This window comes from Trichomycterus rosablanca, chromosome 21 (assembly GCF_030014385.1).
Source record: "Trichomycterus rosablanca isolate fTriRos1 chromosome 21, fTriRos1.hap1, whole genome shotgun sequence".
Classification (NCBI taxonomy): Eukaryota; Metazoa; Chordata; class Actinopteri; order Siluriformes; family Trichomycteridae; genus Trichomycterus; species Trichomycterus rosablanca.
In genome coordinates this window covers 22,766,847-22,793,335 of record NC_086008.1, presented here as the reverse complement: position 1 = coordinate 22,793,335, position 26,489 = coordinate 22,766,847, and the positions used below count along the sequence as shown (strand labels likewise).

Sequence of the window (26,489 nt, the reverse complement as noted above, 5' to 3'; positions counted from 1 at the left end):
CGACACCTGAGGCCGCGCACGCGCATTCTCGCTCCCCGCCTGTCCTGCTCTGTGTTTGTTATCGTCACGTGACCTCCCAGGTTTAGTTCATGCTGGGTCAGAATCGGGAGCTATTATACAGCCATCAATAAAATCCTGTTAAACTGTGATGTGTGTAAGAATGTTCTTCACTACTGTAGTAACATCACCACATTACACACACTTATAATAACACAAACCCAGAGCAGCTAAATAACAACTACATCAGGTAGCTTATATACATATATAGTGGTGAAAGTAATATTTTAGTCATGTGCAGAGCACAATTCCATGTTATTATATTATTATTATAAAAGCTGAGTTTTAAAACATTGATTTAAAAAAGCCAGAGAAGTGCAGTGAAAGGAAGCAATGTTATTTATTTATTATAATTGTTTCTGAGCCAAATCCTCAGACTGAAGCAGAATGTACATTTTAATACATTTATTGTTTTCTGGAATAATTTTGTGCAGAATTCATGTTTGCAAACAAATCTGTATTTGTTTAAGAAATGTTGCTGTCCTGGTTTATCACACAAATGATTAACTAATCAGCAGTGGAACACCATCAAATCATTTAGTGATCATGAAAATCTGTCCAGATTTATTATACTGATGATAAATTCACCTCATAAATCATGACACACCACTCTCACCTACCCTACACACCTACAGTCAATGTTTTGGTGAATATCATCAGAAAAATACACCTGATCACCGCTGCCACCCTAACACCAAGAATTATTACCAAGAGATCAGTAAACACCACTGATGGAGTATTAGAGTTCCTGATACTGTTCACTCGTCCTTACAAGTAAATTCTGGTTCAGAGATCTGATTGGACCATCTCAAATGCTCGGCAAGTTCAGAATCAAAAGCTGTGAGGAGCGTTCCATTAGCTTCATAACGTGTTTCATGATGGATCTTCCCTGCTGGAGTGGAAGAGATAAACGTGAATATACAATGAATGACTGCAGCTTTTATTACAATAAAAACATTTTATTTTGTACAGAAACAGTTTTGGTGCAGGTGATGATACAGGCGTTAATAATCCCCACTGATCTACACAAGATCTGATCTACACAGCGACCACAGACGCCCCCCACATAGCTTTCATCTAACAGCACTGATAATAACACTGTTAATAAAGGGACGATCATGAGGAGCACCAGGTCACTCTCCTCCAGCCTGCTGTCCTTTCTTCTTCTGGTTCTTCTTCTTCTGGTTCTTCTGGTTCTGCTGAGTTTTAGCTTTTTTGGTGGGAGGTTGATCCTGCACCTCCTCTCCTCCGATTTTACTCTTCTTATTCTTCTTCTTGTTTTTCTTTTTCCCCTCTGCGCCTCCTCCTGATGCGACTCCTGCCGTCTCCGTACCCTCTTTGCCCTCGGTCACGCCGGGTTTCTTGCGATTTTTGCGTTTCTTGCTCTCCGGGAGGAATCCCTTCTTCTTTTTCTTCTGCGCCTCCTGCTCCGTCTGCTTCTCCTCGTCCTTCGATTTCTTCACCTTCTCCACCCGAGGCTTCCTGAAAAGCACGAACCAGAACCAATCAGAGCCGTGGACTGTTTACTGATCTTTATATAAGACGAATGGATTAATGACCAGGCTGGAGAAGAAGTGTGTGAACCTCTGGACCAATCACATCTCAGAACGAGATGTTTTAATAAATGAGACGAGACCAGTCCAGCTCTGCTCTTCCTAACAAACACAGGGGTTCACAAACTTTCTCCAGCCTGATGGAAGCTCCAGCTTCTGCTGAGCCCGAACTCACTGAGCACCGAAGAGCTTCATGACGCTCCAGTACGTGTCCTCCAGTTTACCGGATTTCTGCAGATTCCCGTCGGCGTTCAGGGACTTGAGGACGTTCTGGAGATCTTGTAGGTCCACCTCCACCTTCTGCTCAGAAGAACACAGCAGGTAATTAAATCACACACACATACTGACATGCTGGAGTTCATCTCAACCATTAACCTGTGTCCAGCAGTACAGACACCGTGCCAGCGCTGGTGCCAGTCTGTGTGTGTGTGTGTGTGTGTGTGTGTGTGTAGAAGAAGAACGATGGGTGTGGCTGGTGTTTGGTTACCTGGGTGTGAATAGTTTTGACGAGGTAGTGACAGAGCTCCAGAACTTTAACCGTCTTCTCATGAGCAGCTTTGTTCTTCAACTCCACCTTCTGCAGGGCCTGAAACACACGGACGACAGGAGGTGGGACATCACACCAGGACTCAAACAAATCTATTCACTAAATACTGCTGGAGCAGCTTGTTTGTTTACATTCTCAGCCACTTTTGTCTAAGAATGTAAGAGACATATGGGTGACATATTATTGGAAAACTCAGATCCTGAGCTCATGGTTTATTTTGAGGATAAACAATAAAGAAACATAAGTATGTGGACACGGCTGGAACTGAAGAGTGAACAGTACATCGGGTGTCTAATTTAAATGCTAATAAATGTTGGGGCCCTCGGGGGCCTCTGTGTGTGTGTAATGAGGGTGTGGTACCTGTGTGATCTGCTCTACACATTTCTGACAGATCTGAATCCACTGAGAGTCCAAAATCTGCTTCTTCACCTCCTTACACTGCAGAGCTCTCAGCACCATCACACACGCCTGTGCCTGAAACAACCAATCACAGAGCAGATCCACTGTTACACAACCAATCACAGAGCAGATCCACTGTTACTCAGCCAATCACAGAGCAGATCTACTGTTACTCAGCCAATCACAGAGCAGATTTAAAGTTACACAACCAATCACAGAGCAGATCTATTGTTACTCAGCCAATCACAGAGCAGATCCACTGTTACTCAGCCAATCACAGAGCAGATTTAAAGTTACACAACCAATCACAGAGCAGATCTATTGTTATGCAGCCAATCACAGAGCAGATCTAAAGTTACACAACCAATCACAGAGCAGATCTTGAGATCTAGAAATGTACCTGCTGGTGTTCTCGGACCCCTGCAGTGATGTTCTCCACCGTCGTGTCCAGCAGGTTTGCACACAGAACCTTCAAACACACCATGAGCATTAACACAGTGCTAACATGCTAACAGAGTGTGAGTGTGTGAGAGAGTGTGTGAGTGAGTGTGTGTGTGTGTGTTCTCACAGGGAATCTGTTGAACAGATCGATGAACATGTCCCCGGTGAGAGAGCTCTTCCTTCTCCTCATGAACGACGTGAGCGCCTCTTTAAAACAGGACGTGACCCTCTCCACGTCCAGATTACCCATCATCCTCTCCTGCACACATACACACACACACATAGTAATATAACCTACGATCACACACACACACAAACACACACACTGACGGGGGGTGCTGGTGTGTGATGGGGTCGTACCTGTTGGGCGTCCGGTTCCTTCTGCGCTCCTCTCAACACCTTCACGATGTAGAGCGCAGCACTGAAACACACACACACACACACACACACATACACACACACACACACACACACAGATGAGCCGTGCAGCTCCCTGAGCAGGGTCGCAGGGTTGTATTTTTAGTTTATTTGACTGTGTTGTGTGTGTGTGTGACTCTTCTCTCCCCTCCAGACAGCCACCACCACCCACTGTCTCACCTGAAGTAATAAAGCGCCACAGAGGAGTCCGCCAACTTCTGTGCTCGACCAATCAGACGCTCCAGCATGTCGTGTAGCTCCGCCTCCCGACCCTCCACCTCTCTGCAGTAGTGCTTCCCACGGCACAGATCGTTCCTGATACACACACACACACACACACACATATATAAAGTTATATCCAAAGTGGTAAATGATATATCTATATATATCAGATAGATGTGATTGACGATGTGATGTAATGATGTGATTGATGATGTAATGATGTGATTGATGATGTAATGATGTGATTGATCACGTGATGGTACCTGAAGATGTGGGCGGCTCTGCGCAGGAAGTCCTGCTCCTGCTGGCTGCTCTCTGAACTCATACTGTTCTCAATCACGTTGAGCAGAGGTTCCAGCATCTCCAACACCAACCCACTACTGCCCTGCTTCTGCAAAAACACCTGCACCAGGTCCAGAACCTACACACACACACACACACACACACACACACACAGGTTATAACCAGGTCCAGAACCTCCACACCTCCACACACAGGTCAGACCCGCCCTGGTCTCTCCCCATCACTCACTTTCATCCTGAAGTCCCGGACCAGAACTTTCTCTCGGCGCAGTCGCTCCTTCTCGTCCTTTTTGGCCTGAAGCTTCTTCTTCTGCTCTCCAAACAGAGTCGCCAGGTTCTCATCCAACTTCATCATGGCCTCGTCATCCAGCTCCTCCTCCTCCTCCTCCTCATCATCTCCGTCCGCCTCTGTAGCCTGCACACACACACACACACACACACACACACACCAGACCCAACCAGAACCGCTCGTCAGGTAAATAAAAGTGGCGCCTGATTCATTCACTCGATTCACTGAAGAATCAGTTTAGAAGAGTGACTCATTCAGAAGATGAACAGAATCATCTCTCGAGTGATTCAGTGCTTCATACCAGAGCGTTCTGTCCCTGCAGGACCTTCATCAGCTCCAGTTTAAAGTTCTGATCCACCTCCACCTCCTCCTCCTCCTCCTCCGCCTCTTCCTCCACATCATCTTCATCATCATCGTCATCGCCGCCAGAGGAGTCGGACTCTTCATCCTGATCACAACAACACACACGTTAGTCAGAATAATCATTAATCTTAAGCCCAGAGACACGATGAAAAGTGGCATTTCAGTTCATATGAGGCAACTAACAGAGTTCCAAAAACACTGAATAGTGGCAGCACCAGTCACAGAAACTGGTCTCAGAAAGTTAAACCAGATCGACGTGAACAGACTCCACTTTACACGGCCGTGACAGAACCGAACCAGCACCTCAGTGTATTATTGTGATGTAAGGAACACGACCTCTGGACCCAGGAGCAAAGGGAACAGACCACGACATGGTTCTGCTGCAACTGTAAGGTGGAATGAAGGATCTACACCAGCACGGGCAATAAATACATGGCAATTTTACAGGACCAGCCAGGGTGCACCCTATGGCGCAAATCATCTGTCCAGATAACTTTCTTATACATTCCAGGATGATGATAACAGCGCCGTATGTCCTGGTCTGAGGAACACCAGGATGATAACGAGCTCCATGACGTTAACATCATTAAAGCTTTACAAAAGGTGACGTAGAAGCATGGAACTCACCTCTCCATCCTGACCTTCATCACCTCCCTCCTCATCCTCGTCTGTTTGTTTTTTCTTCTTCTCTCCCTCCTTCTCATCCGTCACCATCACAGCGCTCTCGTCCTCATCTTTACTGGGATCCAGAACCTACCACAGCATCACACCACCATAAAGATCTCCTCACCATCACCCCCCCCCCCACACACACACATACACTCTAAAACCTTGTGAAATGCCTTTCGGCCACGCGGTGTGTGTGTGTGTGTGTCTTACGTTGAGTATGGCGGCGAGGGCGGGCGCGGTCAGGTGGGGGCAGAGGCGGCCGAACGCCGTTTTGCACACGGTGCGGATCAGACGGCTGGGCTGGGCGAGCAGGGACAGCAAGATCTCCACCATCACCTCCACCCAGTGAGGCTCCTCCCCCTGTACAGCACCTACACACACACACACACACACACACACACACACACTATTATTAATACACTTTAAGGTGGGTGGGTGGAGCGGCTCGTAGCGAATCACTGGTGTGTGCCGTGTAAACAACGTCCGTCTCAGCTCAGATCATACAGGCAATTCATCCAGGAGTCCCTCAAGGTTCGACCATAGGTCTGATGCACTCTCTTGGCTACTACACAACACTCAAACACACGGTGGAACTGAACCGGTTCTGCACCAGTGGAAAAGAGTTCAGAACAGAACCGGGTCCAGAACCACTTCATCTCACCTGCAGCATCACTCCTCTTCTTCTTCTTGGTCTTTTTAGCTTGTGCTTTCTCCATACAGCTCCTCAGGTCATTCAGCAACTCCACACTGTCGTCTGGAACCTTCACACACACACACACACACACACACACACACACACAACATTAAGTCTAGAGGGTTAAGCAGTATTTGAACCGCTGAGGTCACCCACAGCTCTACCCACTAGGCTACCACCGTCTCACACACACACACACACACACACACACTCACTCACTCTACACTCACTTTATACACACACATTCCCACACACACACACACACTAGAGAGGTTGTGAGAGAACCTTGAAGATGTGGATGGAGATGATGAGAAACAGGTGCTGGAAGGCTGAATGTTCTGGAGCTGCAGATTTCTTCATCTTCTTATTCAGAGAATCTACAGAGTGTAACATACTGCACACACACACACACACACAATGCACACACACAATAGTGTATTAATGAACTGGTTAGGTATTCACACTGTATATTGTGTGTATGTAGTGTGTGTATAGAGTGTGTGTGTGTGTGTGTGTGTGTGTATACATGCTGAGAGTTGTCATGGTGATGGTGGACGCTGGCACATTTGGCTGCCGCTACCGTTATCATATTTTATTATATTTATATCATATTTTTCTTTCATTTTTCATCTTTTTATACACTCCTGTTGCTCTATTTCTTTTTCATCAAATAATCTTAGCTACTGTTGATACTAAATGACTAGTGTGTTGGACAATTTTAAAAGATGCGGACGCTGGTACGTTTGGCTGCCGTTGCTCTCCCTTCATAAATCTTTAATTTTTTTTTACTTTTGTGTCTGTGATCTGTGGTCAGTTTTTCAATCTGGTTTCTTTTCTTCACATCCTGAAAACAGTGATGACTGGACTACAATATTCAGCTATGGTACTGCTTAAACTCCGATTTCCCTCCCCCGAGCCGCCACCGGCTTTGTACTTTCACCAAGATATCTAAAACTCAGACCTGAAACTGAGAAAGAGGAGAGGACGCTGGGGTGGTATGTTTCGCGAAGTTTATTTAAGTCTGCCTGTGTTTATCAGTGTTTTCATCAATGTTTTAATTACTGACTCTTGGATTTCTACGTATCTGCTGTCAGCGTTATACAACAGGAACTTTTTACCTGGGCGTAAATTGCGCACGATGTTGAGTTATTCCATCAACCAACTAATGAAACTCAACAACTACACTACTCCATCGTGTTTATCAGTAATAAAACAACTCGGACTTCTTCGCCGCTACATTCACAGGAGTTCACGGAGAAAGTTTGTTTACTCCCAGTCTGATAACGCGATTCCATCTTTCTGGTCAGCTGTGCGCACTGCCGCACCGCAAACACGTCATCAGAATGCTGCCGTTCTCCGAACTAGTAGCGGTGATGTTTCCATGGCAACACTACATGCGGAGCGGGATATAAAACGTGGAGTGGATTTCAATACTCTTCGGCCGATACAGAGAGAAACTGCTTCACCCAAGATCAAAATTGAGCTGTTTAACGCACAATCACTTACAAACAAATCCTGCCTCATACACGAACACATCTTAGACAAGTGCTTGGATTTGATGTGCATTACAGAAACCTGGCATCAGCCGGATGTTTTTTCTGCTCTAAATGAGGCCTGTCCCTCCGGCTATAGCTATCTTCAGAAAGCCCGCAACACCGGTCGTGGTGGTGGTCTGTGTGTCATCTACCGCAGTGATCTGGATTTGTCCCTTCTGCCCCTAACTGAGCTGTCTTCTTTTGAATGCTTGGCTTTTAAATGTAATGCCCCTTCTCCTGTGACTGTACTTCTCATCTACCGCCCCCCCAAACCTAACTCATTCTTTATCTCTGAGATGGACAATCTTCTCTCAACTTTTTGTACAACCTGTGCTAACATTATGATACTTGGGGACATGAACATCCATGTAAATTCTCCCTCCTGCCGCCGTGCAGCTGAATTTCTCCAGTTGTTGGACTGTTTTAATCTTAGACAACTTGTTGATGTCCCCACACATACCAAAGGGCACACTCTTGATTTGGTCATCACTGATTCTGCACCCATCAGCAATCTATCTGTATATGATGTGGGTGTCTCCGATCATAAGGCTGTCTCAATGGAGTTGCCTTTAATGTCCACCCACATCAAGCCCAAACGCCAAATTAGTTTCAGAAATTTGAAGAACGTTAATCCAGAAACCATGACAGTTGATCTGCAGCATATTCATCATACAAAATGTTCCTCAGCTGAGGGTGCAGTTGATTTTTATAATACAGCTCTGAGTAGCATTTTGGATATCCATGCTCCAGTTAAAACCAGAACTGTGACTTTCTCTTGCTCAGCACCCTGGTACACTGATGAACTACGGGATATGAAGACAGCTGGGCGTGCCCTAGAACGGCGTTTCAAAGCTTCTGGCCTTACAGTGCACAAGCTAGCCTATCGGAAACACCAAAAGGCCTATTCAAAATCCCTTAAAGAGGCAAAATCACAGTTCTTCTCAAACATCATCAAAAACAGTCCAGGAAATTCCAAACAGCTGTTTTCCACCATCAATCATCTCCTCAATCCACACGCTCCCTCACTTGCGGAAATGACAGAAGAGCACTGTAATAAATGTATGACCTTTTTCAGAACGAAAACAGAGTCAATTCATTCTGTCCTTCCTGGCTTCTCCCCTCTGTCCATGCAGACTAATCATTTACAGTTTGAGGTCTCTCAGCCCCTTAACTGTTTTCCAGAAGCCTCACAGCAAGAAGTCGAAGACATCATTAGGAGGATGAAACCGTCTACCTGTGCCTCAGATCCCTTTCCTACACAATTAGTCAAAGCAAATATTTCTGCCATAAGTCCTCTGATCACCACCGTAATAAACCACTCTCTCCAGGCTGGACATGTTCCTTTTGCTCTTAAGACTGCCATTATCAGACCACTTCTCAAAAAATCCACTCTAGATCCTGAGGTTTTTGCAAACTATAGGCCCATTTCTAACCTTCCCTTTCTTTCCAAAGTAATGGAAAAAGCGGTTGCTGCCCACCTTCAGGTCCACCTTAGAGACAATAACCTTTTCGAAAAGTTCCAGTCTGGTTTTTGTTCTGCTCACAGCATTGATCAGAGTCACTAATATAATATTATTATTATCACAATATTCCCATTTCCTCATCAGTCACCAATCTTGGTGTAAGATTTGACTCACATCTCACTTTCGATACCCATATTAAACACCTCTGCAAGATCTCTTTTTATCATCTGAGAAATATTGCTAAACTTCGTCCCACTCTCACTCTATCAGATGCTGAAAAACTGATGCACGCTTTTGTCTCCTCCAGACTGGATTACTGCAATGCACTTCTCATTGGGATTTCTAGCAAAAGTCTTCATAGATTACAAAGCATTCAGAACAGCGCCGCTAGGATCCTGATGAGAGTGCGAAAATATGAGCATATCACACCGATTCTACGTTCTCTTCACTGGCTTCCCATCTCTGTTAGGATTGAATACAAGGTCTCCCTCCTCACTCACCAGTGTATTTATGGTTATGCTCCCACCTATTTGAAAGAACTGCTCACCACTCAAACCTCATTCCGATCCTTCCGCTCTACCAACTCAAATCGCCTTCTCCCCCCAAGAACCAAGCTCAGTACCATGGGTGATCGGGCCTTCTGTTCTGCTGCCCCTCGCCTTTGGAATGCCCTCCCTGACCATTTGAGGGCACCACAGCCGATTGGGACTTTTAAGAAGAGACTCAAAACCTTTCTTTTTAGCAGAACCTATGAATAATTTTTAATTTATGTAGTGATTGTAGCTATTTTATTTTTTTATTTTTTTATTTATTTATTAATTGTAGTGATGTCTTTATCTTGTGGCACTTTGAGATTTGTACACAAATGTAAAGTGCATTACAAATTAAATGTATTATTATTATTATTACCTCTCCCAGGCCTGTAGGTGCTGTGTGTTGAGTTGCTGAGTGCTCTGTACGTGTGTGTTGTGTTTCAGCAGAGTATCTGCGAACTGGACGAGCCGATACACCCACAAGGAGCCGTCGGCCAACACCCCTACTGCACTGCGTTTGTTCACCAGCTCACACTCGCCCTGTTCATTCAGCACCGGTAACACACTCACCGAGTTCAACACACTGAGAGGGGGGGGGGGGGGGTTAGAACTCACTCATTCATCTACACACCATCCAGGTGTGATCCAGCTGTGGTGTGTTTACCTGAAGAAGGTGGAACTGGCTATGTCTCGCGTGTTCTGATCCAGCGGTACAGACAGAGAGCGCTGGGACTCGGGAACGTCCGCCGTGGGCTTCAGTGTGTTAAAGAACGCGTGGAAGAAGATGAACCTACACACACACACACACACACACACACACACACACACACACACACACACACACACACACAGTGTTTTTAGATATACTCAGTTCCTCTGTGCATGTCGCCACCTCTGGCCGAGGAGGGTAACACACTGGTACACACATCCACCACATTCATCATTCATCACAGCACCACAGACATGGAGGAGGACACTCCAGGATCCCTGGTCTAGACCGCTGTGCCACCCAAGCTCTTCCACCCCATCAAATATTATGGTTCAGAAGGAGCCTGAGGTGTGTGTGTGTGTGTGTGTGTGTGTACGGTACCTGGTGATACTCATCACCAGCTCCTCCTTCTTTCTGATCTGATGGTTCTCCACGATGCAGGCGAGGCGAGGAACGATCCACTTTCGGAAGCGGAACACACACGTCTCGGGCCTGAGGAAACACACACACACACACTGAGAAATGAGATCTGACCTGACAGGGAGCCGCACAAACGTAAACATGACAGACGCCTGTGCGAGCGCACTCACTGTGTGTCAGGGTTCTGGTTCTGTCTCTGCTTGCGGGTGCTGAACTCCAGCAGCGCGTCCATGTCCGGTCTGCAGAACTGCTCCTGGAGCCAGTCCACGTAGCGCTGCAGGGCCGCCGGCTCCGCCCCCTCCAGGACCTTCCAGAAGGACGGGACGACCGGGGCGCCGCGGTGAGCCACCCGGCTGAAGCCCTGCAGCACCGTCACCTGCTTCTCCACGTCAGCGCAGCTCCGCAGGAACTCCGACACGGCGGCGTCCATCTCCGGCGAGAACTTGAAGCGGTCTGGGAGCTACACACACACACACACACAGACGCGAGGATGAGCGGTGGTTGTTCCTAGAGGAGGGTTCTGGGTAATGACGGCGTTGTTTACCTTTGCAGACATGACGTGTTCGCCGTATTTCCTCATCACCTCTCCTGACAGGATGAACCGCAGCTGAGAGAGAGACACCAGCGGTAACGCCACGCCCAGCAAACGGAACGCCAAATAACTGCAACACAGAGAGAGAGAGAGGGGGGGGGGGGGGAGAAAGAGAGAGAGGGAGAGAGAGAGAGAGAGGGAGAGAGAGAGATAAGTGCAGGTCGTTCATCCGAGGGTCTCTGTGCAGCACTCTCGATCAGCCAGCAGACGAGGGATAACGAGGATCTCGCTACTTACTGGCTGGATCCAGGAGGGTCTGAGATCAATCCCTCGATGACCACTTTGTTCCAGAAGAGGGTGAAACTGTCCTCGCGGAGGGACGTCTGGAGCAGGTCCGTCGCCACGGCCGGCAGCACACACTCCTTCTTCCCCGAGCGAGCGGCCGTCTTCAGTATCTCCACCAACCTACACACACACACACACACACACACACACGTAAGTATACACACACATATGCTGTTTGTTTACAGATGTGTGTGTGTGTACAGATGATGTGTGTGTGGGTACCTGGGCAGGGTGTGTGTACAGATGACCGAGGTGGTACCCAGCAGGGTTTTGAGGCGGGCGGGGTCGATGACGGAGCTGAATCTGCGCATGGCCAGCAGGAGGAGCTCTAAGTTCTCGGGGTTGGTGAGAGCTGAACTCATGTCCTTCTGTAGGGCTCCGTACAGGACCTGCTCGAACTGCTGCTCCGATACCTACCACACACACACACACACAGTTATTACCATGGTAACATCCTGACACCACAGTGCTGTCCACAGTCAGACAGGCTTCTGTGTGGAAATGAGTCACGACCAAACTGACTGATTATTTACAGCCTGTAGATCTCTAGGACTCCCGGCTCAGGTCTGATCATTCAGAGCTAGTGTGTACTGAAGAAGAACGAAGCTCCTGTACCTCACTGAGGACGTCCACCATGGTCCTCCTGGGTAGATCCTTCAGATGTTCTCTGTACTGAGAGAGAGACTGTAGGAGCTTCACACAGTCCAGCAACACGGCCGCCTCCTGCACACACACACACACATACACACACACACACACACAAGTAGTGTTTTAGATATACTCAGTTCCTCTGTGCACGTCACCACCTATGATTACTCCTCCTCCCACCCTCACTGCTTATAACCACAATATACACGTGAGGAAACTTTCTGAAGATCCCTCATATACGTATACACACGTGTGTATGTGTGTGTGTGTGTGTGTGTGTGTGTGTGTGTGTGTTCACCTTCTGTAGGCGTGTAGACTGAGACAGAGCGAGAACTCCAAAAAAATTCCCAAATGCCACATTCCTGATCTGTTTCTGTAACAGCAGAGAGACAGAAGATCAGATGATTATAAATACGTATATAAATAAATTAGAATATATACTTTTAGTAATATAATAAGTACAGACTATTATAAAAGTATATAATCTTATTCCAATAATAAATATATTATAGATTATAATCACAATAATATAAATATAATATAAAGATGTGTATTAATAAGTGGGCGTGTCCTGATTTTACCTTTGATGCTGCCTGCAGGTTGTGCTTCTCTTTGATCTGATCCAACACACTCTGAAGTGAGATCTCCTCAAACACACTCAGCACCTGCACACACACACACACACACACACACACACACACACAGGTGAGAAACAGCATTAAGCATTAAGGTATTGGGGGGGGGGGGGCGGTGTAGGATCAGTGGGTACCTGTGCCAGTGCCAGGCTGTACCCGCTGCGAGCCTCCTCTCGGTTGTGGCAGAGTCCATCCACCAGTCTCTTCAGGGTGTACTTCAGCTCATCCGACTGTACACACACACACACCATCACCATCATCATCACACACACCATCACCATCATCATCATCATCATCATCATCATCATCATCATCATACACACACACACACACACACACACACACACACACACACACACACACACACACACACACACACACACACACACAATCATCATACACACACCATCATCATCATCATGATCACACACACCCAGTAGTGACTCTCACATGGAGAGGAAAAAGTTTGTGCACCCCTCCTGGGTTTACTGTAAGAACTTCCTACTAAAATAACTCAAACATCAGATGTGTCCCAAAACTTATGAATGTTTATTATGAACGTCTATATTATATTTAATTAATGAAAGAGTAACTGTGGGGTTAAAAGTGCAGAAGTTTTGCAGGAGCTCGTGTGAGTGTGTGAGTTTATGTGAGTGTGTTTATGTGTGTGTGAGTTTATGTGTGTGTGTGTGTGTGTGTGTTACAGATATAATCACTACAGTATATAAGAGAAGTGAAGCTGGTAAGGGTCGTGGTGGATCAGGAGACCTGTTTGTTGCTCCTCAGATGACCGATCAGACTCTCCACGGCTCGGAGTCGGTTCTCCCGGTCCGGTTTGGCGATCTCCCAGAAATAATCCAGGAACTCTCGGTTCTGCTTCAGAACTCCTCTACTGTCCGTGACTTTAGGACGCACCGGTTCTGTCTCCATCTCACCCATAACTGCAGGATCCGTCTGTACCAGTACCAGCACCACCAACACCACACACACACACACACACACGTGTGCACCCACGTGCAGCAGCCACAGCACTTCCGCAGCACTTCCGCTAAGCTCCAAAATAAAAGTCCCCTCTAGCATACAGCTGAGACAGAATATAAACTAAATATTACAGCACTGAGCTTCAAAATAAAAGTCTGTTTACCTGCTCGAATATTTACATTTTCAGCATTTAGGAGACGCTTTTATCCAAAGTAACTAACAGTACTGTGACAGGTGATTAAGGGTTAAGGGTCTTGCTCAAGGGCCCAACAGCAGGAACCTGGCAGTGGTGGGGCTACAACGTCCCGGAGATAATGTACACGCGTGTTAAATGCACATTAAAGTACTGTGATTATTATTATATTTAGTTCCTTGACTAGCAGATAGAACCACTGCTCCACCTGAGCTCCCAGTCTGAGGATTTCAATCCTTTCTTCAGCTGAATGATTGGGACTCACTTCTTTATTCAAAACAACTTTTATTAACATGCAAATACAGTCCAGTGGTGCTGAAATGCTTCAGTATATAAAGATTTTGTACAAATAATTCAGTATAAAACAAGAAATTCATTATAAAAGAAAACACAGAAATAAATGTTCAGTACGACTGAATCAGGTCTGTACTGGAGACCAGTGGAGAGTCCTGTAGCCCAAAAATATCCATCTAACATTTCATTAAAGCCTAACACACTTTCATCTAGATCTTCTGAGCACAGACACTGATACACAGATCTGAACAAACTGCGAGCACCACAGCGCAGTCGTCTGACATGTTCACATACGCTGAAAAAATTAATAATTCACAAACTCAAGGTTTCACTGCAGCAACAAAACTATTATTTATTTATTTTCCCCAGTTTGGTCATATCTGATTCCCAATGGTATTTCACCTCCACTACTGACTGAATAGGGTCGTGACTAACACACACCCCCTCCGACACGTGTGCAGTAACGTCCGCATCTTTTCATCTACACCAGGCGTGTTCATATGAAGATCCGTACAGCGCACAGAGAGTCACACACCAATTTCCACTATCCCTCTTCTCTGTGCAGCACCATCCATTCTTTTATATTTCCCTTCATGCAGTGTGATAGATTTTATTTCTCTAAATTCGTTCTATAGCTGAACTCTTCTCTTAAAGTCACGTTTCTGTTACAGTACTCTGAATGTGTTTTAATGTGTTTTGGTAAACAGCACCAGTGTAAATCTTTGGTATGCAGCACCACAATGAAAACGATGTTCTTGGTTTGAAAAGCACCTTTATCCTGATGTCTGATGGGAAACAGAACATCACCTTCATTCACAGTTTATTCTTTTTTTTTGTGAGTATAAAAAGTATATCCCAATTTGGATATACCCAATTCCACAAAGAGGGCCATAGGTTAGCAAACGCCTCCTCAGACACTCTGTGGCTGCATCTTTACACCGACCAGCGGTGGATTCTTACCGAGAGTCCCTACATGTACAGAGACCCACGCTACTCTCTCCGCCAACACCTTAACCAGACAGCAGGAGTCGCTGTTGCAGAAACAACAGGTTACACCCGGTCCTGTCCAGACCCTCCCTACTGTCAAGCGGCGGGTCAGGGTAAGACTACAACAACCTCCACTCTCCTGGAAAGGATTTTCACAGGATTCTAGAATGTGCCTGTGAGAATCTGTGCACATTCAATCATTTGTTTTTTTGTAACATATTTTATGTACCTGTTAGAATTGGGCATGGCTGAAACACCTGAACATCAGTGAACAGGAGTGTTGATTCAGATTGGATGGTGCACACCTGTGTACATCTTAAATTCAGTACAGGGTTCAGGTGTAGAGCATAAGATCAGACATTCATTATATTAAATAATTGATGTGCAAAAGTATTTGCCCCCTTTCCTGATCACTTCAGTTAATGCATATTAACATCATGACGAGTGTGTGTGTGTGTGTGTGTGTGTGTTTGTGTGTGAGAGTGTGCGATTATCTGAAAACATTCAATGTGATGAAGGACTAATTAGAAAGGGGGGAAAAATACTTTTTCACATCACTTCTGAGCTGAGAATAAATGTATGTGCTTGTTTTTGGCTCAGAGTGCTGCTGACGCCCCCCTGTCCTCTTTGTTTTTTTTGGGTAGGGGTGGGTGGGTGTTATACCCCCCACAGGTGATGCAGCACTGTTTTTGGATGGAGGGCAGAGCGCAGCGTCCCAGGAACTTCAGTCTGGAGCAGAAGTGAGTGGAGACGCTGTTCCTCGTACACACCGCAGCTCCTGTCACACACACACACACACACATTACAGTGCTGGTGCTGCACAGCTCTGTGTGTCTGGGTTTGATTCGAGGTGAACAGTGAGCTGTACCTGGAGCAGGTTTACATTTCTCTACGTTACAGGGGCGCTCAGTGTCCGGTTTGTTGTTTTCGGGACACAGTGAGGGGGGGACGTGCTCTCCTGATGGCTCGTCCACACAGTGTACATCTCTCACCTCCACACCCCCACCACAGCTCTGAGAACACTGACACACAGGAACACACACACACACATATATATACACACACACACACACACATATATATACACACACACACACACATATATATACACACACACACACACACACACACACACGCCAGGGTTTTATTACCACATCAACACACTATACATGAGTATTCCTCAACCGGACAGCAGAGGGCGACATTCCACCCGACCTACGGGCTTTTTCACACGTGTTGTGTGTGTGTGTGTGTGTGAGTGTGTGTGTGAGTGTGTGTGTGAGTGTGTGTGTGTGTGTGTGTGTGTGTGAGTGTGAGTGTGTGTGTGTGTGTGTGTGTACCTCCCCCCAGGATGAACTCCTCCACTCTGGGCTGGGTGGGGGTCGTTGACCTGAGCAGTGAAAGGGTCTCAACACTCGGCCGCTCTGAGAATCCATACACTGCAAGTCATCCCTGCACCCACTTACACACTGATACACACACACACACACACACACACACACACACACACACACACACAATCATTACATTTCATACACACTGAGCAACAGAAAGTCATAAACATCATGCTCGGTTCATCATTAATCACAGCTAATACAAAATGTTAAAGGTTCTGATGTGATCAGATCACAGCGGAGGTTTGGAGCTCTGCACCTTCCCACCTGAGTGAGGCTGGATTGTGTGTATGTGTGTGTGTATATATATATGTGTGTGTGTGTGTGTGTACCTTTCTCCAGACAGCGCAGGGTTGGAGGTTACAGTATTTTGCAGGTTCAGGTTTGGTGGAGCTGCTGCAGTCGGAATCTTGACCAGAACTGCAGACCACCGACCTCCATACAGCCCCGAGTCCACAGGATGTAGAGCACTGAGACACACACACACACACACACACGTTACCTGAGTGCAGACACACCTGGTGACTGGAGCAGAACCAGAAGCATGTTTACCTCACTCCAGTTGCCCACTACCCAGAATCCTCCTGTGTTGGTACCCGGGTCGTTCTTCACCACCCCGTGTGTTCTGACGGGCGTGTCTGAGCCGGGCCGGTTCCTCAGGACCTTCTGGGTGTGGATGTGTGTGATCCCGACACTGTGAGTCTGCAGGTGTGTGTTCATGCTCGGTGTGGGCGTGGTTAAATAAGCGTGTGTGTGTGTTGATGTTACAGGTGTGTGTAGGGTGACCGGGGTCTCTGGTCCATCGTCTGTGATGTAATCGTACCCGGGTGTGTACGGGGGACCCGGGTGGGGTCGGTCCGGGTCTGAACTCCCCTCCTCGTCCTCCTCGGCGGTGTGTGTGTGTGTGGGAGGTGTGGTGGTTTCGGTCCTGTCGTTCCTGACCAGGATCAAATCCCCGTCGTCGGGGTGCAGGACGCTCGGAGTCGGGGTGTGAGCGGTGCTCACGGTGGGCATGGCTGATGTGGGTGTGGCTTCATCAGGGCGGTGACGTGGTGCCGGGGTGGAAGGGGGTGGTGGAGGTTCCGGTGGGGTTTTAGGGCAGCTCTGGAGGTTACAGAAGGTCGTAGATCGAGGTCGGGCTGCAGGGTCACAGCGGCTCTGGTGGGGCGACCCACAGGTCACGGTCCGAGACTTCACCCCCCCACCACAGGTCATGGAGCACTGCAGGAGAACCAGAACACTCAGATCAGAGACTGTGTGGATATTAGATACATTTATGTTGGTGGGATGGTTCAGTAAACCCTCCGACAGGATCATCTCGTCCTCCTGGACCCCGGAGCATCCTCACACCCATAATCTCGTCGAGTTTCAATCTCAGCTGTGCTATCAGCCGTTCGGGCACCTACACAGACACACGATTGGCTGCGTGTCTGTAGGGGGAAGGACGACGGCTAAAACAGGGTTTCAGGTCGCTGGTGTAAGTGTGACCTCTGCTGGCCGGTCGAGGCGCCTGGTCACACATGGTGATGCCTGGCTCTCAGCACGCGATGCTGTGCTGTGTGAGACCCCGCCCACTGTCAGGGCAAAAGTATGTGCTCAACAGTGCGTTCTGATCAGGGGTGGAGGGGGGGTTAGCTCTAGTTGGGCATGATTGGCTCAGATGGAGAAAGGGGTAAAACCTTCACTGTTACCTGTAGAACTTCAAAAGAATTTCATGGAGCCCCACCCCAGTCCAGTACCTCACCTGGCTCCAGTTCCCCACGGCCCACGCCGACCCACAGGTGACGTCACGGTTACAGGCGACGGCCGGTTTGGGTTTGGGGAGGTTCCTGCAGTCGGCGGGGTGCAGCACGCGCTCCTCTCCGTCCACCGTCCTGACACACAGCACCGTCCTCTTCCTCGTCCCCGTAGGACCGCAGGAGGCCGAACACGGCTGCCATCCGCCCACCCACCACCTGCGGGTCAAAGGTCAAAACGAGCCTCCTCAGACCTTTAATTACAGCGTAATTACACAAGCAGACGCCGGAGCCACGCCTCTCAGACCTCACAGTGTGTGATGAAAGAGGGGGTAGGTGTTGCAGGTGTGTGTGGGTGTGTGTTGATGGTGTTTGGGGTGTTTCAGACCTGGCAGGACAGTCCATGTTCTTACACTGTCGGTGTTTCTCCTCCGGCCGCGTGCTCGGGTCACATGACTCTTCACTCACCACGCCCACGCCGGCTCTGAAGCAGCGGACCGGCTGCTGCTGCTCACCTGTGGAGGGAGGAGTCAGTACGCCTTACACCTCTCTTTACACCTCACCTGTATAGATCTGCTGATGTTCCTCACCTGACCCACAGGTGGCGCTGCAGTGTGTCCACGCTCCGTGTTTCCAGGTGTACACGGGTTCCTGGAGGCGGTTACCCTCGGAGACGGGGTTCTTCTTCACCGTGAACGTGTACCGTATACCCGGGTTATACTCCTGAAACAACAGCTACACACACACACACACACGATACACACTAAGTTCAGTTTGGATCCCCTGCTCATCCTGTGTGTATAGTGTGTGTGTGTGTGTGTGTGTGTGTGTGTGTGTGTGTGTTACCTGCACCATGAGTGCTGTTGTCGTCGGCCCCGGTGATGTGAGGTTCTCCAGATTGCCGCTGCGCTCGTAATAGAACTTGGCTCCGCCCACCTGGTACTCGCCGTTCCATTGGATGAGGTAATTCCCGTTCAGGTAATAACGGTCCGAATCGGCGGCTCTCATGACCAGGAAGTTCCCCGCCTCCTCCACTTCCTGTACCAGGATGTTCCTCGCTCCCTCCGGAATCAGGATCACGTCTACATACCCTACACACACACACACACAGGAGTCAGTAGGTACGTGTGTGTTGTTTGCTTGTTTTTATGTTGTGTGTGTGGTGTTGGACACGCACCGTGCCCGTCTCTCTGTTCGTAAGTGTCGTGGACGCTCTCACAGCTGGAACCGTCACCCAAACACACTCCACACGAGTCCTGCTCCGCCCTGGAGTCTATCCCATAATCACATCCCACCGCCTACACACACACACACACCTGAGTTATGAGAGGTAAAACTGCTGCCACTGTAACAGCGCCCCCTGCTGTCTGACCATGATTATAGACAGAGCAGCATCGTCCCTCGTACTTGCTAACACACAGAGTGCACAAAGGAAATGAGTATATCCAAATAAAGAAAGCATTAAAGCAGACTGACTCAGCATAACCCCGGTGAAGGTTTGAACCCGGAGCCGTGGAGCTGCTCCACACATGTAATCAGTACAGTGAGTGTGTGAGGGCGCGGTCGTGCTCACCACTCTACCTTGCACACACCATTGATGCAGACGCTGGAGCTGCTGTTGGAGAAACACGGCGTTCCGTCCGTCACGGCCTCCAGCATCCTCTCAGAGAAGTTCTCCTCCTCCGGCTTACACTGGAGCTCGCAGGGTCGCGCTGTGAAATGAAATTCCAAAGCTAAAACCAAACGCTGCAGCTCTCATGACCTGAACCACCAGTTTAGAGAGGTGTGGCTAACACATGCTTCCTCACAGACGCCTTCCTAGCCAATCTGGGGCTAATCACATAATCTTATAGACACCTGTAATTGGTCAGCCTTGCATGACTGATAAAAACTCCCACCCACAAATACACTACATGACCAAAAGTATTGGGACGCCCCTCTGTTTAAGGAATTCATGTGTTTCAGCCACAGCAGTCTCTAACAGGTGTAACAAATCAATCATATGAAGGGAGTAATATAAGGTGTGTGTGTGTGTGTGTGTGTGTGTGATGATTACCGTTGTTACTGACGGGGATCCACCGGTACAGCTGGTTATGGTAGGGTACGGTATCAAACTCGCTGCACTGCATCTCCCGGAACGACGGCAGCTGCTTAGCGCACGGCGCCGTGTTACAGATCCTGTAGCGCCTGCGCTCACCCGTACAGTACCTCCCTCCGAACGCCGGCCTGGGGGCCAGAGACACGGTGAGCACCACGATTCAGATCACTGTTGTATTAGTGGTGTAAGGAGCACATGAGCTGGACCTCTGAGCAGGGACAACCCACAATGTTCCTCCCCAAATCCACTACAGTAGAGGATCCATAACAGTTCCATAATGTGCTAGAAAACAAGCCAATTGTACAATATCAGGTGCACCCTATGGTGCTGATGTCGTTCCTGTGATCTGTATAACAAGTGGACACCCACTTAATCCAGTTATTCAGCTGACCTGCACAGACCCCTCCCTCAACCCCACCCAGAACTTTCAGGATGTATTAGAACGTCCACTCTGATGAATGTGCAGATTTGTGATGTCATACTTAGGCTGGTCACACTCTCTCTCGGCCGACTGGACCCCGGAGCCGCAGGTACGTGAGCAGTGAGACCAGGTGCTCCACTGGCCCCACCCACCGTTCTTCGTCTCAGGTAACTTCCCCACCAGCACACACTCACCTGAGATACACCACTGACACACACACACACACACATGATGAACGTTACGCTGTGCTGTTCTCAGCCTGACGGTGTGTGTGCTCCTCTCTCACCTTCCCTGGTCCACACCTGGTTCCGTCTATAGGGGCGTCCAGTTTGGATCGGCAGGAACTGTTTACAGAGCACCACAGGATCTGACACACGTTCTGCACACACACACACACACACACACACACACACACACACACACACACACACACACACACAGCATAGACACAGCACACATCAAAACTTTTTCAGGCCAAAATCCAAAGTTCCGGACCAACTCCAGTTCCAATCCTCACAAGAGGATCTTACCTCGATCTCGGGGCAGAAGGTGGCGTTGGGTCCGTACTGCATCTGACACTGGTGCTGGCGGGTGTACCGCACCCCCGGAGCGATCAGAGCTGTGGTCAGGTCCTTCTTAGACGGACGATCATCCAGACAGGAACCCCAACCACGACTGAAACACGGAGGCAGAAAGTGAAAAACCCTGAGTCCTTACTTTGCAGGTCTGTATGATTTTATGTGTGTGTGTGTGTGTGTGTTACCCACTCCAAGAAGTGTGTGATGTACTCCTTGCTGCAGGTGGACCAGGTGAGTGGTGATGAATCGTACTGGAGCTGACGGGACATGATGAAGGGTTGGCGACCCCCCGCCTCACAGTCGTTCCCCTGTCCGTCGTGCTGAATCCCAAAACTGGACACACAAGCACAGGGGGGCAGTTACACCGAGCGTGGGCTGGATCCACAGTCCAAGAGATGGACCTGGACCCTCATCAGCTCTCTGAAGCAGGCTCTGAACACAACCCGCTCGTACCTGTGTCCCAGCTCGTGCGCTATGGTGAAGGCTACAGGAAGTCCCGAGTCCTCGTTGATGTTGCAGGATCGGTGCGGTTGGCACATTCCCGACAGGTGAGAGAGTCCCAGCGTCTCACAGGGCTGATTCCCCCCCGCACAGATATCCTTCCTAACCACACAAACACCGGAGAGTTCAGAGAGACACACACAGGAAAAACCTGGCAACCCTGGAGAACTAAAACCAAACACAGAACCACGGAGGTTTGAACCTCACCGCGTGAGCAGCACCGCTACATCATGGTGGGCAGGATGGGTGTCGCTCACTGGGTTCAGGTTCTTCTGCCAGCTACAGAAACTGGACAGAGTCGAATCTGCATGATGAACAATCTTCAGGCCTTTCTGATAACACACACACACACACACACACACACGGCATGACAGGGTGGGAACAACCGTTTTTTTCTGAATCCCTGAATCAATGAATCAATGAATCATGACTCCTCAGTGCTTTGTACCTCTTCTCCCTGCAGCAGGATCAGTCGTACCAGGACGATGTGGATGGCGTTACCGATACTGGCATCGTGGAAAATACCCGCCACCTAAATGCCGTGCAAATACAAACAGAACTGGTCTGATCAATAAACAAATCAGGAGTCAAGAAGTGTCCACACTAAGAGAAAAAATGCAGCCAGAGACAGGGGGAGCGTGATAGTCTCTGCTCTCCCCGACCAGCGTGGGGCGGTGCAGGCAGCAGGAGGATCGTAATAAAGGAATCTGTGTGTGTGTTATCGTGGGTGAGGCCAGAGTCAGCAGGTCATGGTTCAGTCCCTCACCATGTTCATGATGGTAAAGATGTAGCTCTCCACGTTGTCGTTGCCATGGTACTGCAGCACTTTGGAGTCGGCCACCACTAGCGTCTCCACCCAGCGCTCCGTGCTCACTGAACGCCGTGAGGTTCTCCTCTGGTTCTGATCCCTCAGGTCCTGCTGCCCTCGCTCCCAAAGTTCACGTTCCTGCTGAGAGTTCTCTTCAGAGTCTGGTATCACACACACACATCGTTGGCTGGTCGGTGCCCACTTTACCTTTGGTCATATTGCTCGGTCAAATGACCTCAGCACAGAGTGCTCATGTTGGAAATAATAAATAAGGCCTCACCTTTGACCCCGCAGGCACTGTGCGGGGGGCGCTGTGGGCGTGAGCTGGCACTGCGGCGGGTCCTGAGCTCGGTCCAGGATGAGCTGGTGTAGATGACGTGTGGGTGTTGAGGCTGTGAGGGTGTAGGTGTGTGACCCTTCACAGGTTCAATCAGAAATACTCCTGCTGGGAGGGTGAGCAGTCCTGTCTGAATCACACACACACACACACACACAACACCACACACACCACATACAGACGTTTATTACACACTTACTCTCTCATTATGATTATTAGTGCAGCTGAGGCTGTAACGAGCTCTTCGACAGTGCATCAACGTTACTGTGAAGCCAAAGTGTTTTTCATGCATTTCCCCCCTCGAGTCGTGGATGAACTGTTACCAAAACAAAGCGCCGCACCTCGTGGGTCAACATTCGGTGAAGCGTCAGTATTAAAGTCACATCGTTATCATGACACCAGTCTGTACACGCAGAGCGGATTATAACACAGCTGTGATGCTAACACTCACACTTCACCTGAATGTTAATGAGATATTTACCTTATATGTACCCGGCTCCATCTCCTCCACGGGCCCCCGGGCACATTCCCCAAACTACACACAACCTCACTGTGTGTGTGTGTGTGTGTGTGTGTGTGTACATGTTGCTGCCAGTTCTGACTCTTTAGGCTCATCAGTGGTGATTACCCCTGTCATCCATCACTGCCTACATGCCTGTGTCTAGGTCTAACGGGTGCAGTCAGACTAGCCCTGTTAACATGGGCACAGAGAAGTCACCACTCGTAATCAGTAAGACAAATTACATAATAGAACGTTCTACCTCCCCGTGTTCGTCATGTAAGCCACTGTTGGTGGTTTTACTCATCCGACTGTACTTTTCACCTACCAGTGGCAGATTGCTGCAAAGGATCATAACACACACAAGAACTTTATGATTCTTCCATGTGTGTGAATGAAGATAGTTAAATATGCATTAGATCATTTGGATCCAACAGCAGTGATTCATGGATGTTCTTGGGTGCTCGTAAATATCTGCAGTCCCTGAATAGTGATTTTGGGACTTTTCTGTTATAAAGCAGTGTGTGTGTGTGTGTGTGTGTGCACGTGTAAATCCAGCTGTGTGTGAGAATCAGGTCAGTGTACATACTTGCTGGCCGCTGGATGATAGATGATTGTTCTGTATGTATAAGTGTATGTATGTGTAGAGTCCTGATTTCCTCAGTACCAGAGCTCCTCTCTCTGCACCCTATCATGAACCTTCTCTAAATAAACAAAACATAGTTTATATCATGTAGTGACTTGGATTGAGAATGTGGCCGCTGCCCTCATCCATGGGTTTGGTGCTTACCAGTCCACTGCAGGTGCTCAGGGCGGCGGTTCCCTCCACATCCCCGTCAGTGACAGTGCCGATCAGGTAACACTGGTTTTCTGATCGAGTCTGGTGTCCATGTTCACTAACGTTATTCAGTCTCCGTTCTAAAACATATCCATGTGAGAGCAGGTTCTGATTGACCGTCAGGTTGAGGGTCAGATCCTGACCGTAGAAGTTGAGTTTGTAATAAACATGTTTGCTGTTGTGTTCGTCTGTGTCACGTCGTCGTCGCCCGCCACTGCTGGAGAGTCGGTGTGGAAGCACGTGGGAGATGAAGCGACCATCAACGTCCACCTTCTCAGGAACGACGATGGTAAAGTTGTCGTGGGGACGCACCAAACGACCTGTAAATTAACACAGTAAAGAATTAGGTTAGCTCACGAGAGTCAGAAAAATACTAAACAAAACTAATAATGTGGGAATTTTCTTTCATTCTGTTACTAACACATTCATTATCTACTAAATCACGGGGCCTCCTAGTGACTGTATAGCTAACGCTTCTTATTCCAGTCTGACTAGCTGCTAACGCTGTCAATACTGTGCAACTGATATTATTAAAACAGCAACATATTTGGATCAAACTGATCTAAAAAAAATTTGGGACACCTTAAAATGTGTATGTTATTAATTAAATCTAAAGTGCTTGTTTAATAAAAGCAATATGCTGACATTTTATAAAACTGTCCACAGAGCTAGCCATTCAAGCTAGCTACATCACCTCTTTCATTTTGGGATGTTTTTTCACATCCAATTCTTTGAGAATTTGTGTTTATCTTTATTTATTAATACTAATAAACTTTGTAATGTTTTATACATATTTGGGAAAAAAAGACTATTGAAGAACAGGGTGGTGAAGTGATAACCCACCCTGCTGATAAAAACAACTGTTTTAGCTGGTTACTGGTCTAAACTGGTTTCTACTGCCAAATACTTACTGGTTTAAACTGGGACATTTAAAACAAAACACAATAAAGTGGGATGAACTTTTAACACTAGTAGATTTGTGCTGTTTGTTTGTTTTTAACCTGTGCAGGATTTAAAGCTAGTGTTACTAGTGCTAGGGTTTTGTGTTAGTTACAGCACATTCTTTATCATGAGGGTGTAATTCTACACAGGAGAGGAAAAATCTCAGCTAATAAAACGTGTTAGTACTGGTTTAAATCAAATGCAGCCATTTTTATTACTGAAGACAAACTTAAATATGAATAGTAATTATCGTAAGGTCACGTGACGTGTTCATTAGCTGCCTCAGCTCCTCACATAGGTGTTTTATTTAAGATTAAATGTATATCTTCTAGTTTGTTAACCACTCAAACATAAACATAAGGATAAATTTTAAATGGTTAAATATTAAATTATTAGTAAATTAATCAGCAGTTTAAATATGAAGCATTAATAACAACATAACATCATTATTACTGAGGTTATCAGCGCCCTCTAGCGGCCACCAGCAGTACAGACGGACACGTCAGAAGCAGCGCATTGTTCCAATACACTACAGAGAGTGTGGTTTGGGACGCAGCCCGTGGAAGTTGGTGCCACCGTTACCGCTTTGCTCTTGATCGTCGTGCACACATGAAGCATGCATTAGTGATTTATAATGCACTATTCATGAGTTAATAGAGGTTATAACGTGTGTAACCTGAGCAGTGGGAGTAGTGACTCTATCAGACTGAACAGTTCCCAGAACTCCCGGTCCTCCCCCAGTTTAACCAGTTTATTCACCATGCATGCACACTTTCTAATGACATGCTGAGATATCGGTGAGAAACATGTACACATACACACCTGACCGAGAGTGAGGGAACAGTAGATGGTCCGAGTCGCAGTTCTGGAGACAGAGGAGCAGCAGGAGCAGCAGCAGAGCTCCACTCACTCCCACAGGCATGATGATGAACTCAGACCAGAGCAGAACTGGAGGGAAGATCTGCAGAAGATCAGAGGAGCTGCTGGGGCTTATGGGCGGGGAGAGGGGGGGGGGGTAAAGTTAAGATATATACACTATATATACACACTACATACATTATTCATATATTATATACACAGTACTTATACACTTATACAACATATAGACA

The 26,489-nt window shown here is 47.8% G+C and overlaps 2 protein-coding genes across 2 annotated transcripts; both read right to left on the bottom strand.

Annotated features, from left to right (window-relative positions):
* Positions 1-995: 995 nt before the first annotated feature.
* On the bottom strand, positions 996-13,853 carry mybbp1a (MYB binding protein (P160) 1a). The gene is made up of 27 exons (XM_063018362.1): positions 13,542-13,853; positions 12,908-13,003; positions 12,720-12,803; positions 12,437-12,511; positions 12,106-12,213; positions 11,713-11,903; positions 11,443-11,610; positions 11,158-11,275; positions 10,784-11,073; positions 10,575-10,685; positions 10,149-10,274; positions 9,861-10,067; positions 6,239-6,347; positions 5,921-6,020; positions 5,470-5,630; positions 5,218-5,343; positions 4,529-4,675; positions 4,168-4,353; positions 3,900-4,057; positions 3,595-3,729; positions 3,358-3,418; positions 3,125-3,256; positions 2,957-3,025; positions 2,518-2,631; positions 2,098-2,196; positions 1,786-1,910; positions 996-1,539 (listed from the first exon to the last, which is right to left on the bottom strand). Exons 1-27 carry the CDS (start codon positions 13,851-13,853, stop codon positions 1,191-1,193), a joined length of 3,957 nt encoding a protein of 1,318 aa, XP_062874432.1. The 3' UTR covers positions 996-1,190.
* A 392-nt stretch (positions 13,854-14,245) lies between these two features.
* adamts12 (ADAM metallopeptidase with thrombospondin type 1 motif, 12) lies at positions 14,246-26,302 on the bottom strand. The gene is made up of 23 exons (XM_063018361.1): positions 26,203-26,302; positions 24,391-24,758; positions 23,045-23,231; positions 22,723-22,925; positions 22,405-22,488; positions 22,164-22,288; positions 21,909-22,058; positions 21,645-21,788; positions 21,408-21,552; positions 21,164-21,256; positions 20,939-21,084; positions 20,415-20,584; positions 19,940-20,070; positions 19,536-19,656; positions 19,205-19,449; positions 18,949-19,093; positions 18,747-18,873; positions 18,367-18,577; positions 17,175-17,843; positions 16,955-17,092; positions 16,569-16,697; positions 16,097-16,250; positions 14,246-16,006 (listed from the first exon to the last, which is right to left on the bottom strand). The coding sequence occupies exons 1-23, from the start codon at positions 26,300-26,302 to the stop codon at positions 15,825-15,827; spliced, it is 4,167 nt and encodes a 1,388-aa protein (XP_062874431.1). The 3' UTR covers positions 14,246-15,824.
* Positions 26,303-26,489: the final 187 nt, after the last annotated feature.

Coding starts and splice junctions, on each gene's coding strand:
- mybbp1a (XM_063018362.1), bottom strand. CDS start 13,853: ATGCTAGAGGGGACTTTTATTTTGGAGCTTAGCGGAAGTGCTGCGGAA. Junction 13,004..13,541: donor ATCTGAGGAGCAACAAACAG/GTCTCCTGATCC, acceptor GTGTGTGTACAG/TCGGATGAGCTGAAGTACAC. Junction 3,730..3,899: donor AGAGCCGCCCACATCTTCAG/GTACCATCACGT, acceptor TGTGTGTATCAG/GAACGATCTGTGCCGTGGGA.
- adamts12 (XM_063018361.1), bottom strand. CDS start 26,302: ATGCCTGTGGGAGTGAGTGGAGCTCTGCTGCTGCTCCTGCTGCTCCTC. Junction 22,926..23,044: donor CAGTGCCTGCGGGGTCAAAG/GTGAGGCCTTAT, acceptor GTGTGATACCAG/ACTCTGAAGAGAACTCTCAG. Junction 19,094..19,204: donor CAACAGCACTCATGGTGCAG/GTAACACACACA, acceptor GTGTGTGTGTAG/CTGTTGTTTCAGGAGTATAA.